Here is a 12,255-nt window from a genome sequence, read left to right as displayed (position 1 = left end):
ATAACCTCACATAGAGAAATTTCTTGGAAAAAAATCTACAACAAGTTTTAAAACATTTCCGGATCTATTTTGGATTCTTTCCAGAAGCACCTCCCTTCGATTGAGCTTCCTTGAATTTTCTCAGCTGTTCTTGTTGCTAAATTCAAAAAAATTGTATATTAATGGTAGGAAAATCATTTTTGGTCAATAGAGCTGGAGATTTACTTTTCTGTAGAAATATTCTTCTTCTTTGGCAGCCTCCATTTTTCCCATAGCTCCTCCAGCTTCTCTAATGCTTCCGCCTCCACCGCCACCTTTACCAGCTCCGCTTCCTAAATCTCCCAACTGACTCATTCTGGCCACTCTAGTTGGTAATTTGCCGGTTGCAAATAAAAGAAATTAAGATTTATGTAAGAGATGTAAGAACTTCTATAAAGTAACGAATTTCAACATCTCGCAATTAATTCCCTTTCAAAAATAATAGCTTGTATTCTTACCTGTTGAAATTTGGAGTATTTCTGAACAATTTCAAAGTATTTTTAAACATTTTTTTGGAAAATATCCCACAAATGCTAGAGAGTTTTCTAGAGAAAAACAAAGTTCATTGAACTTAGAACAGTTCCGATGAAAATAAGGTAAAAAGTCCTATGAGTGCTATGATTGATCTGTTAGCACAGGAAAACTTGATTAATGAGACTGGATTGTGGGAATTACGCCCAGGAGTAAAGTCTCCCATACGTGCAAATGTTGATATCCGTATTATCAAATGGTTTCAGTTTCAGAGCATGAAGAACATGTTTTTGATGAATATTTTTTTATGCTTGGTAGGGTACCACTACCACCTGGGTAGGGATTCCCTAACTATTACAAAATTCACCAGTTCACCAGGAAAATGAACGATTCACCAAGTTGATAAAAATTATATTATGATAATATTATTTAACTTATTAAACCGATCACTTTACATACAGAGTCCTTACCCTAGTGATAATATTTGGACCTCATCATCAATTGAAACTTGAGGAATAAAAATTTACTATATTTTTAGAAGTTTCCTTAATTATTTAAATCTTGAATTTAATTTATTAAATAATTTTCAATGCCTTGTCCATCTCTCGTGAGGTTGGGAGATTAGAATACTTTCTCTCTCTTCGATCCTCCACCATATCAAGAAAGTATTCTAGATCGGATCGATTATAAAGAAAGCTTAAAATAAAGCTCCTGACAAATCTCCTTGACTTAGGATAGAAAGATATACTATGGAGAAGGCACTAGAAAATAAATCTGATGTTACATTTTATGATCTTTTTTTTCTGAAAAGCAATTAGATTATTTTTAGCAAATGGCTAATTTCCTAAATTTCCTAAAATATTTTGGACTTTCCACTCGATATAGAAAATTATTATTCCACTTACTAGAACTGCTCAATATCTCATTTCGAATATTGCGAAAATATAAAAAAAATCAAATGCTTTGGCACTGCACTGTTGGATTCGCACTGTATACTGAAATTGATTACTGTACCACCTTTGTCGCCATTGCTTTTCAATAGGCTACGGCTACAGTATCTTCACTTCGTATACAGTATAAAGACAGAAACTCTCAAATTCTGGCATTTAGGACCAAAATGTCACCCGAATTAGAGAGAAATTCGAGCGAGAAACTTTTGAAACGCAACGATTTTGTATTTATCTGCATACACATATACTCAGTCCCGGCATTATGAACTTCGAGATTATGCACCTGACGAGATTATGCACATATAATTATGCAAGTTTGCCTACTTTTGGGAGTCAATTTGTGAAATAATTTTTGAAATATACCTGAATGTATACTATTTTGTGACGCGGGAAATTTGTAGACACTATTCTTATTTTAGTATATAAAACTTTAATGTCTTTTATTAAGATATTAAGGTAAAAATTTTAAATATTCTAACAATTTATTGAAGAACTCTGGCCAAAAAGTACTGTTTGTTGATGAATTTCTTTTAAACAGTTGAATCTTTTGCTCTGGCTAATTTTACTCCGTGCGAAATTTGTTCTCTGGCCGATTCATTCAAAAGAAATCTCCAACGGGTATGCAAATTTTCTCGATGCCATGAACATTTGAAGCCTGGATGCCGTCTGTAACCAGCCGACTCTGAATTTTTGAAGCAAACATCATGGGGTTACTATTAGAGATACCTAGAATGCGGTTATCGACTTTCTGAGTCGAAACCCTGGGTCTACCAGTAGCGTTTTTCAGATGTACTCGTGCCTCATAACTATAATATTTGACCATTTTATGTATAACTTTTCATGAATTTCCATAAAATTTGGCAATTAAGCGACGCCGATTCCTTCCAGCAGTATCTCTGGACAATATCCCACCTTTCAACTTTTTGTAATTTGCCATTATAATCTAAATTATGAATTATGAAAAAACTGATTATTTCTTGTTATTTATCAACACTTTTACACCTATATATTTAACATTGACAGCCTTAAAAATGTACAAATGCACCATTTGCCTATCAAATGACATAAGCTCAAAATGTAACCGGTTTACATAAAGTTGGTTGCACGTTTTCACCATTTTGAATTAGTTTTTTTAATGAGGCAACAAACTTTTGATTTTTCAAAAATGACCAACTTTTGGAAAACAATTATTTTTGATATGAAATAAAATTAATTATTTTTTTTTGAAAACTATAAACAATATCTGCGGATTACAAGGAACTCATCTGCAAAAAGAAAAATTTGGAAAAGTATTTTTTTCTATCATTTTTTTCACTTGATTTCTCAAACATCCATTAGGCAACAAACTATTGACACTCACTGTACACCAAAACTAAGACAAACAATGGCAAATTTGAGCATATTAGCTTCATTTGATAATCATAATCAAACTTGAAAAATGACAAACAAACTTTTTTCAAATGTAACTGCTACCTGAAGTGCCTGAATTAAAAAGTACCCCGATCTTATAAGAGCCGAATTAGCAAATAAGTCTACTGTATTCCCATCAGATCTGCATTGTTTAAAGATGATCAACTGGAAAAAGCGACGATGACTATATTCTTTTAAGAAATATTCTTTAAAATAATCGAGTTTGAACCAAAGTGGCGAAATGTGGTAAAAAGTGGCTGGGAAGTGGTTATTTTTCCATAGTTAAGAAAAATAATTTTTTAGGTAGTCCAGCGATAAATTGCAGAACTAATAGTTTAGAGAGTCTGTAGAGCCAAAGCATGTAATTTGAGTGACTTTGTAATAAAGATTCAAAAGTTATAATTAAATTAAATTCACTTTTTCCTAAAAATGTCGATAAGTGCTCATACAGTGAGCGAAATTCAAATAGGTATTTTTAATCCAAACCTTCAATATAGTAGGAAACTTTTATTAGAAAACTAGAGTTTGTGATTGATAGAGGGGATAGAGGCTATAAGCTTTTAAGTGACAAGAACAGCCTAATCAAGGTCTCTAGGAAATCAATTTTTTTTTAGTGTCCAATTTTACCTTCAGTATCCAAAACTTAGAAGTTGTGCAAAATTAAAGTAGACTCTCGCTCAATCGGCTCTTTTTCAATAGGGCGACAAATTTTGTTGACAATTTTCACGTTTCATTATGAAGCTAATTCGCTCAAATTCGCTGTAGTTCTTCCTATTTTATAGTGATTCTTTATAATTGAGCGCTTTTTGTGGAATTTACAAAGGCTTTGACGCCCAAATCTATCGATAAACTGGATGACATTTCGCCCCCCCAATTGAGAGAGAGTCTACTGTATGAGCACTTCCCGTAAAATACAAAAAGCTTGTTTGTATATTCAAAGACGAAATAGTTAGTCTTTTAGATCAGCATTTGCTGTAATTTTCTCACACTTAAGGTAAAGTACCCTAAGTCGACCACTTATGGATAGATTTTGTAAAAAAAACTTATGAAAAAACAGTTATAATTTGTATTTTTTTTTTATAGGATTTTTACCTAAAACTATAGAATAGATCTTTATCTATCTTACTGTGAACTTCATTTAGCCATAATATAATTTAAAATTCGAAAGAAAAATGTTTCAAAAATGTGAAGTGTTCCTCTATTCGACCACTTTGATATCAGAGTGCCTCTACTCGACCACCCATTTTTTCTTAAAATGAAATAAACCACAAAACTTAAGCTTTTTGTACACTTCACGGATAACACTTAAAATTAAGAATTCATTAAAATAAAATAGGAAAACACATTTTTAAGAATTTTTGTAAAGTAAAACAATATTTCAGTGAAAAAAGCTTCAATTTTAAGAGTAAAAATTTAATATTTAACTTAATCATAGATCTAAAATTGATGCACAGTAACATAGATAAAGTCCTTGACTTGCGATTAGACTAAAAATATAAATTTTCTAGTAATTTTTAAGGACGTCAAGGACATCAAGGATATCAAAAAGCATGCCATAATTTACTGGAAAATTGCGAACTTTTTTTTTAAGAAATTACTTTCACGCTTCGCATATTCATTATTTTTTCAGTCTTTATTATGGTAAATTTTTACAAATTTCCAACTGATTCGTATTATTTATGAAATAATTAACTCAATGATGTTAGACCATTCGCTAAATATTATTGCAAAAATAAATTGAATAAATATTTCCACCGGTCGACTTATTAATGAACCCCAGGGCGGTCGAGTCGACTCGAGGATACTTTACCTTATATTAACAATTCTTTTAATTAAAATGGAGACTACAAAAATTGCTGATATAAGTGATGAATAAGATAACTGATTTGGTGATTCAACATTCAAGCAACAAGCTCTAATTTGATATTAATCTCTGCATATAATTGGGTCAGTTTCAATATCTGTGCAATCTTATTGCACGAGCAAACTGTTCCCAAAACTCCTAAAATACCATTTATCCTGCGCAAAATTTCGTATTTGCAGCAGTTGCCAAGAGCACCATCCAATAAAATTCAATCATATTTAATTTTCATTGTTAATTAAAAAAAACTTTATTATTTTTCCACATGATATGACAGAAAGTGAATCTCAATAACTGAACATTTCATTGTGGTCGTGTTGAGAAAAAAAATTTAAACGCGAATTATAATCTCCCGGATATCAGGAATGTGTGATGTTCTCAAAGCCGTATCGCGTTTATTTTTTTTTCCTGTTTTACATAAGAGAATAAACCAAAAAAAGAGAAATGGAAGTGACAGGAGAGAAAATTAAAAAAAAATTGACCCACAAATTTTTGTTTTTTTTTTGTTGCTGCAAAAAAGCTGGTTGAGACATGGTTGGATGTCGGCGGCATGAATCTACCTTACATCCTTTCTTACTGTTGTCTGCATTCTGGTGGATTTTCTTTCTTGGAACCACCAATTTTCTCGATGTACTTATCACACTCACCCCCCTCGAGATCGTCATCCTCATCCTCGGCATCTTCCTCTTCCTCCTCTTCAAGATCATCATCATCATCATCCACCACGTCTCCAGTGAAGTAGAGCACCGCCTTGGGAATGACACGGGAACGGAGGAAGTGACCAATTTCAAAGTCACTCGCCAGTAAATTCTCATTCTCCGAATCAATCTTTGTGTCATCCTCGGGAACTTCAGGTGGAGTGAAGAAATTGAAGAAGGAATCATTGGGCACCTGTTTGGTGATGGTACGTACAGCTCCGCGAGCCTTGTGCTTCTGCTTCTTCCGAATTGTCTTCACTGTCAGATTCATTCCCTTGTTCCAGTTGATCACACAACCAAAACACTTGTAGATCTCTGTTCCCTCAAAACTGAACGGATCATCCTTCTCGATAGCCGCCTTCAGGAAGTACTGCTTAGTTAGAATCTCATTTGTGAAGTGTTCATTTGGTTCAAAATAGAACTCCAATGTGTAACTCATTCCGTCATCGGCATATTTTATGCAGACATCTTTGAGCTTCTTCAGCACCACCTCATCGTGTTCTTGCACCATATCAGAGATTAGAGTCACATTCCGGAAGATTTTGAGCCAAAAATCAGGAACACCCTTTACATCGGGCGCATAATCTTGCTTTGTATTCTTAAATTCCGCACTCAATTCATTCATCCTCTCAGCTAGCTCATCATCCTCCTCATGATCTGATTGGAATTCAATTTCTGCTCCCGATGGCTCATACGTACCATTGACAATGTCACGTCTCTTCTCGAGAATTGGGGTATACAGGGCCTGATACTTCTTCTCCAACTCATACACTTCCTCATAGAATTTTGTCTCAATGCCAAAATAATCAAGCTGGAGATTCTTAAGGGCTTTAAGACGCTTCTGGACAGTGTCTGGCAGTGATTTCACCATTGACTTAAGCACCTGGCGACGCATAATGCCGCTCAGGAAAGCGGGACTACGCATCCGGAAAGAAAGTTTGGTTATGTATCCCTTCAAAACCTACTAAAAAAATGAACACTCGAGTAATTTACTTACGATTGCATGTAGCTGTTGAATCCACCCTTCTCCTCGGCTTCTCCATCAGACTCCTGGCCAGCGTCAACGAGAGCTTTCTCCTGATTCTCCTCAGACATTGTGTTTTACTAATTTCACGCAAAAACTGCAGACAAACGGAAAATTACCCAAAATTGAAAATGCCCTAGATTTTCACAGAACAAAAGCCCAAGCGATCAAACAAAAGCCCTCATGGACATAGCGATTTATGGAAAATTCCCTCAGACACCCAGGCAAATCTCCCCACCGGCAATTGCTGGCATTGAGCAAAAAAATTCACCGCGAAATTGCCGACAAATACGAAATGCGCAATTAAATTGTTGGGATTCCTACGCCGCAGAAGCACATGTCGGTTGAGAGGCCAAACGAGGGTCAGTGAAAAAGATCAAATACCCACCCCAGGGAGCAAATTTCTGCCAATATTTCAAATGCCACGAATACAGGATAGTATGGGGGATCGCAAGAGTTGCCAAATAGACAAATTGGGGATGGGATTGAGGGTGAAAATAGCTGTTCAAACCTCGAGAAATCGGCGACGCTCTCCACTGAAGTCGTGACAACTGAACGAAGTGAACGAAAGTACCGCTCCGGAAGAAGTATTTTGCATTTTCAAATACGATTCTGCTAAATTTTTAAAATGGCAGTTGGAAATACTTCCGGACTCTCTGAACTTCCACAGGGTTTCTGTTTAAAATTTCTTATGAAATAAGATTTATTTTTTTATTCATAAATTAAATAAATTAACCCTGTAGCTTCACAGATTCAACTGAAAGCTGAGCAGTTAAAATAATTAATTTTATCGAAAATATGAAAATTGCAGAATTCTGCTAAATATCCCCCCACTTTCACAATTTTTCCCAAGGGGGAGAATTAGTGAAAATGTGTACACCACTTCCAGGCACTTCCACAATTTGTATGGAATAGCCCTACGCACTTCCAAAATTTCGCAACATCGAAAATGCTGCATTACAGTAGAGTTCCTCAAATTTGAACATTTGGGAGGTGCAGATGACTTCTCACTCTCACTCTCAAATTTGACAATATTTTCAAAAACGTAACGGAATTCACATGAAATGCACTTTCCCTAGATTAAGAAAAATAACTTTAGATTAGAGAATATATCAATGTAATTTGTTGTGAAATATATGGAATTTGTTGCGGAAGTTAATATAATACGATAATAATAAGAAAACACCAGAGAAAAATAGTTCTAATTCAGACTCCATCGCACGCAAAAATTTCTTCATATCCTCAAATTTTAAATTTTGAACTCAACCGTCGTTCAAATTTGAGGAGTTCAAATTTGAGGAACTCGACTGTACTTCCAGCACTTCATGCACTTCTCATACTTAGAAATAAATGGTTTATTTAATCTGATGAGAAATCTAGTCAAGAAAACTTAAAAAAATATCTCAAGAAATTTATTATTAGGGTCATTTGCCTAAAGCGAGGCAGTTTGGAAAGTTGGACAAAGCAGTGTGGAATGTGAGACACCTTCTTAAAAACTTGATAATAAATCAATTAAATATTTAAATTTTCGATAAAAAGATCATTAAATCTAATTTTGTGATTGTTTGAGAAGTTAAAAATGCAAAAGTCGTTAATAAACAATCAAAGGGTAACTTGTACGACTTGCAAGAAGAATTTAAAAATGTATTGCATGCGTGATATTCATAACCTTGACACGGTAGTTGTCATTTTCTCTGACTTATGGAAGTTGCTAGGAAAATATCAAAGTGTTTTGCTTGATTTTTCGGCATAATTTGTCAAATATTGTTAAGTCTGCAGTGAAAATCGAAGGACATACATCCATTTACGGCGTTATCACACTTGCACATTAAAATTTTAATTTGATTCACATTCATTGTCACTTGTAAGCGTCCAAATATGTTATTTGTGTCTTTGAGTCACTTAATATTTGGGGTTTTTCTATTTATTGATAAAAAAGTGGACTTGGCCTGCAAAAATAAGTTTAAATTTACCTAAAGCATAAATATTTTTCACATTAAAAAATTAAATTAAAAATTAAAGATGTTCAGCCGGGTTCAGGCAAGTACAAACATACACTTTTGTTGTGCTCCTGAGAATTTTGCATTATTCTTACCAAAATTTGCTTTGAGCCAAACTTGGCTGATTTTCTAGGGTGCAGGGGGTTCACGGACACAAACCGAGCGTGAAGAACCCTATTTCCCGTGAACTCTTTGTGCCAAAATACATTTTTTCACTATGCCTGAGAACGAGAGGCTGTTGACACATAATGACGAATCTTCGCTGATGACAACTGTCATTCGTATGGAAGAGGATGTTGGCTCTGGCTCACAATGGCAACAAGCTTCTGGGAAGAGAAATCGGTCCAGCCCGCTACGAAAAGGTGAGAAGCCACCAAAACAGACCAAATTGGGTGATTACTGGCTAGGAGTACCCACGGCCAATAAATTTGATGACCTGGAGGTTGAAGAGACCACCGGCAAGTCTCCAAGTGGAGAACAATTGACTGGCTCAAAAAGCTCCGAGCCAAGACCCCCTCCAATATTTGTATACAATGTAGAACAGATTCAGCCGTTAACATCTCTTTTAAATGAAATTGCCCCAAATAAGTACACTGTAAAAATCCTTGGCAACTTTCAAGTGAAATTGCAGTTACAGACTGTTGATGCGTATCGAGCTGTGATGAAAGCATTGCAAGATAGAAATACTGAGTTACATTCCTATCAAATAAAAGGAGAACGAACTTTTAGGGTGGTTCTCAGGAATCTTCATCACTCAACTGATCACGAGGAGCTCAAGAGGGAATTACTTGTGAAAGGCCACACAGCTGTGAACATATTTAATGTAAAGCACAGAGTCACAAAGCAACCTCTTTCTATGTTTTATGTGAACCTTGCGCCGAAAGCAAATAATAAGGAAATTTACAACGTAACAAGATTGATGCACTGTGTTGTCAAATTTGAAGCTCCTAATACAAAAAGAGTGATTCCGCAATGCACTAGATGTCAAAGTTTTTTGCACACAAAGGCTTTTTGTGGAAGATCCCCGAAATGTGTAAAATGCCTTGGAAGTCACCTCACTAAAGACTGTGATAGGTCCGAAAGAAACGACTCTGTTAAATGCGTTAATTGCGGGCAAAATCATCCAGCCAATTATAAGGGTTGCCAAGTCTATAAGGAACTCCAAAAGAAACTTCATACAAGGATCAGACAAAGAAGAACTGATGTTCCTAATAATATTGGGAATGATCGTGTTCCGAGGGATGCTGCTGGAGAAAATATGAGTTATGCTGATGCTTTGACCAGATCAGGAGCTGATCGGAGTAATGTAAACACAGGACAACCAAGAGTGTCTCCACCATCGGTACAAGGTTCCAATGATATGCATGAGCTGAAGGAGATGATGAGGCAGCTGATGACTCAAATGTCTACAATGTTAAATCTTTTAACATCAGTCGTGTCCAAGTTAAAGTAATGATAGAAACTCTTAAAATTGCTTCTTGGAACGCCAATGGCTTGTGTAATCATACACAAGAAATTAAAACTTTTATCTCCCTTCATAATATAGATGTCCTATTAATCTCAGAAACACATTTTACAAGTAAAAGTTATTTCAGAATTCCTAAGTACAGTCTGTATCACACAAATCATCCCAGTGGTCGTGGCCATGGGGGAACTGCAATTCTGGTCCGTAACTCTATTAGGCATTTTGAGAATGAAAAATATGAACATGAAAATATTCAAGCCACATCTGTCACAATAGACGACTATGCAGGGAAATTGACTGTATCTGCTGCTTATTGTCCTCCCCGGCATAACAACAAAGCTGAACACTACACTGACTTCTTTAAGTCACTTGGAGAGAGATTTATATGCGGGGGCGACTTTAATGCCAAACATACCTACTGGGGCTCGAGACTTGTTACGGCTAAAGGGCGTGAGCTTTTTAAGGTAATGAACACTATGTGTCTTCAGCCTCAATCTTCCGGTGAACCTACATATTGGCCGTCTGATAGATCAAAAATTCCGGATATTATTGATATCTTCGTCACCAGGGGCTTTGATCAAAAACGTTGTGTAGTTAAATCTTGCCTTGATATGTCCTCAGACCATACACCTATTATAATGACCGTGCATTCATCAGTTCAGAGAGCCACCAGGCCGCCCACTCTCTGCGGTTCTCGTACCAATTGGGAAATATTCAGAAACACACTGAACGATGACGTCTCACTTCAAGTTTCACTGAAAAATGAGTCTGAGCTTGAAGAAGCAGTGGAGAATTTCACTTGCATTGTGCAGAGAGCTGCATGGACAGCAACCCCGTCTTACCAAATTAAAGAGACCAAAGATCTACCTCCGATCAATGTCAGACAGAAAATTTCTCTGAAGAGAAAGCTCAGAAAACGTTGGCAGAAGACGAGAAGCCCAGAAGATAAAAGAATTCTCAACAAATGTACTGAAGAACTGAAGGAATTATTGAGAGAGGTGAGGAATGACTCTTTTCAGAAATACCTCTCTGAGCTATCCCCTTGGAGGGATACGGATTACAGTCTATGGAAGGCAGCCAAAGGTATTAGACGGCCCCAGCAAAGTAACCCTCCTATCAGAGATCAGAGTGGCGATTGGGCTAGGAGTAGTGAGGAAAAGGCTGAAGTTTTCAGCAAACACTTGGGGGAAGTGTTCCAGCCCTGGGATATGCCCCATGATGATCTTTTCGTAGCTTCAATGGAAGAGTCTCTTGATATCCCTTTTCAACTGGAACTACCATTAGCAAATTTTACTTCTTCAGAAATAATTGATGCAATTTTTGAAATTAATCCCTCCAAAGCTCCTGGTTTCGATTTGCTAACGGGAAGAATTCTTCGTGAATTGCCTGTCAAATGCATTAAGCTCCTTCGCCTCTTGCTAAACGCTATACTACGCCTGCAGTACGTCCCTAGACAATGGAAAGTCGCCCAGGTGGTCATGTGTCCGAAGCCTGGGAAAAAACCTGAAGATTGTACTTCTTATAGACCAATAAGCCTTCTGCCTATCCTATCAAAGCTGTTTGAAAAGCTACTACTTGCGAAGCTAATGCCAATTCTTGAACAAAAGAAAGTGATACCAAATCACCAGTTTGGTTTCAGAAGTGATCACTCAACAGTCCAACAGGTTCACAGAGTTGTCAGCAAAGTTAACAGTGCCTTAGAAAATAGATTGTATTGTTCGGCACTTTCCCTGGATGTCAGTCAGGCTTTTGATCGGGTGTGGCACTTGGGACTCTTTCACAAATTAAGGAATATATTCCCGTATCAGTTGTACTTGGTGCTTAAATCCTACTTGGAGGACAGATTCTTTTTCGTTAAAATTCAAGACAGAACCACCAGTTTGAGGCCAATTTGTTCTGGAGTGCCGCAGGGTAGCGTGATTGGACCTGTTCTATTCTCTGTCTATACATCTGATTTGCCTTTGAATGATGAAGTCATGGTCGCCGCATATGCTGATGACACGATCCTGTTGTCCTCAGATATTTCTTCAGAGGTTGCCTCGGCAAAATTGCAAAGATGTGCCAACATGGTTGTAGACTGGATGCACAAATGGAAAATTAAGATAAATGGATCTAAATCCATACACATGACTTTTTCCACGAGAAAAGGTCAATGTCCTCCAATTTCTATCAATAATGAACTCGTGCCTTCATCGGACACTATAAAGTACTTAGGTTTTCACTTGGACAGAAGACTGACATGGAGGAAGCATTTGTGGAGCAAAAGATTGCACTTGAGTGATGTCCTGCGGAGAATGTATTGGCTCATTGGCCGTAATTCCCAACTCTCTGTTGAAAGCAAGCTTATGTTGTACAAGG

General features: G+C 36.5%; 2 protein-coding genes across 3 annotated transcripts; both read right to left on the bottom strand.

Moving 5' to 3' along the window:
- Nucleotide 1: 1 nt before the first annotated feature.
- On the bottom strand, nt 2-649 carry LOC129803587 (ATPase inhibitor, mitochondrial-like). Its single transcript, XM_055850277.1, has 3 exons — nt 477-649; nt 205-343; nt 2-136 (listed from the first exon to the last, which is right to left on the bottom strand). Exons 1-3 carry the CDS (start codon nt 524-526, stop codon nt 65-67), a joined length of 261 nt encoding a protein of 86 aa, XP_055706252.1. The 5' UTR covers nt 527-649; the 3' UTR covers nt 2-64.
- Nucleotides 650-4,930: 4,281 nt separating this feature from the next.
- LOC129803577 (nucleosome assembly protein 1-like 1-B) lies at nt 4,931-7,018 on the bottom strand. Of its 2 annotated transcripts, none has more exons than XM_055850260.1 (3): nt 6,944-7,018; nt 6,406-6,529; nt 4,931-6,325 (listed from the first exon to the last, which is right to left on the bottom strand). In XM_055850260.1, exons 2-3 carry the CDS (start codon nt 6,501-6,503, stop codon nt 5,284-5,286), a joined length of 1,140 nt encoding a protein of 379 aa, XP_055706235.1. In that variant the 5' UTR covers nt 6,504-6,529; nt 6,944-7,018; the 3' UTR covers nt 4,931-5,283. The 2 variants fall into 2 exon arrangements, with proteins under 2 accessions (XP_055706235.1, XP_055706236.1); XM_055850261.1 differs by having other exon boundaries at nt 6,821-6,989.
- Nucleotides 7,019-12,255: the final 5,237 nt, after the last annotated feature.

The sequence above is a fragment of the Phlebotomus papatasi genome, chromosome 2, assembly GCF_024763615.1.
Source record: "Phlebotomus papatasi isolate M1 chromosome 2, Ppap_2.1, whole genome shotgun sequence".
Taxonomy (NCBI): Eukaryota; Metazoa; Arthropoda; class Insecta; order Diptera; family Psychodidae; genus Phlebotomus; species Phlebotomus papatasi.
The sequence above is the reverse complement of the archived record's forward strand: the minus strand, read 5'-3'. Positions and strand labels throughout refer to the sequence as shown.

Bases quoted from the DNA above. Each gene is read 5' to 3' on its own strand.
- LOC129803587 (XM_055850277.1), bottom strand. From the start codon at position 526: ATGTTTAAAAATACTTTGAAATTGTTCAGAAATACTCCAAATTTCAAC. The intron at 344-476 runs GTAAGAATACAA...ATTACCAACTAG, and splicing joins AATACTCCAAATTTCAACAG to AGTGGCCAGAATGAGTCAGT. The intron at 137-204 runs GTAAATCTCCAG...TTTTGAATTTAG, and splicing joins AAGAATATTTCTACAGAAAA to CAACAAGAACAGCTGAGAAA.
- LOC129803577 (XM_055850260.1), bottom strand. From the start codon at position 6,503: ATGTCTGAGGAGAATCAGGAGAAAGCTCTCGTTGACGCTGGCCAGGAG. The intron at 6,326-6,405 runs GTAAGTAAATTA...CCGGATGCGTAG, and splicing joins TTCAACAGCTACATGCAATC to TCCCGCTTTCCTGAGCGGCA.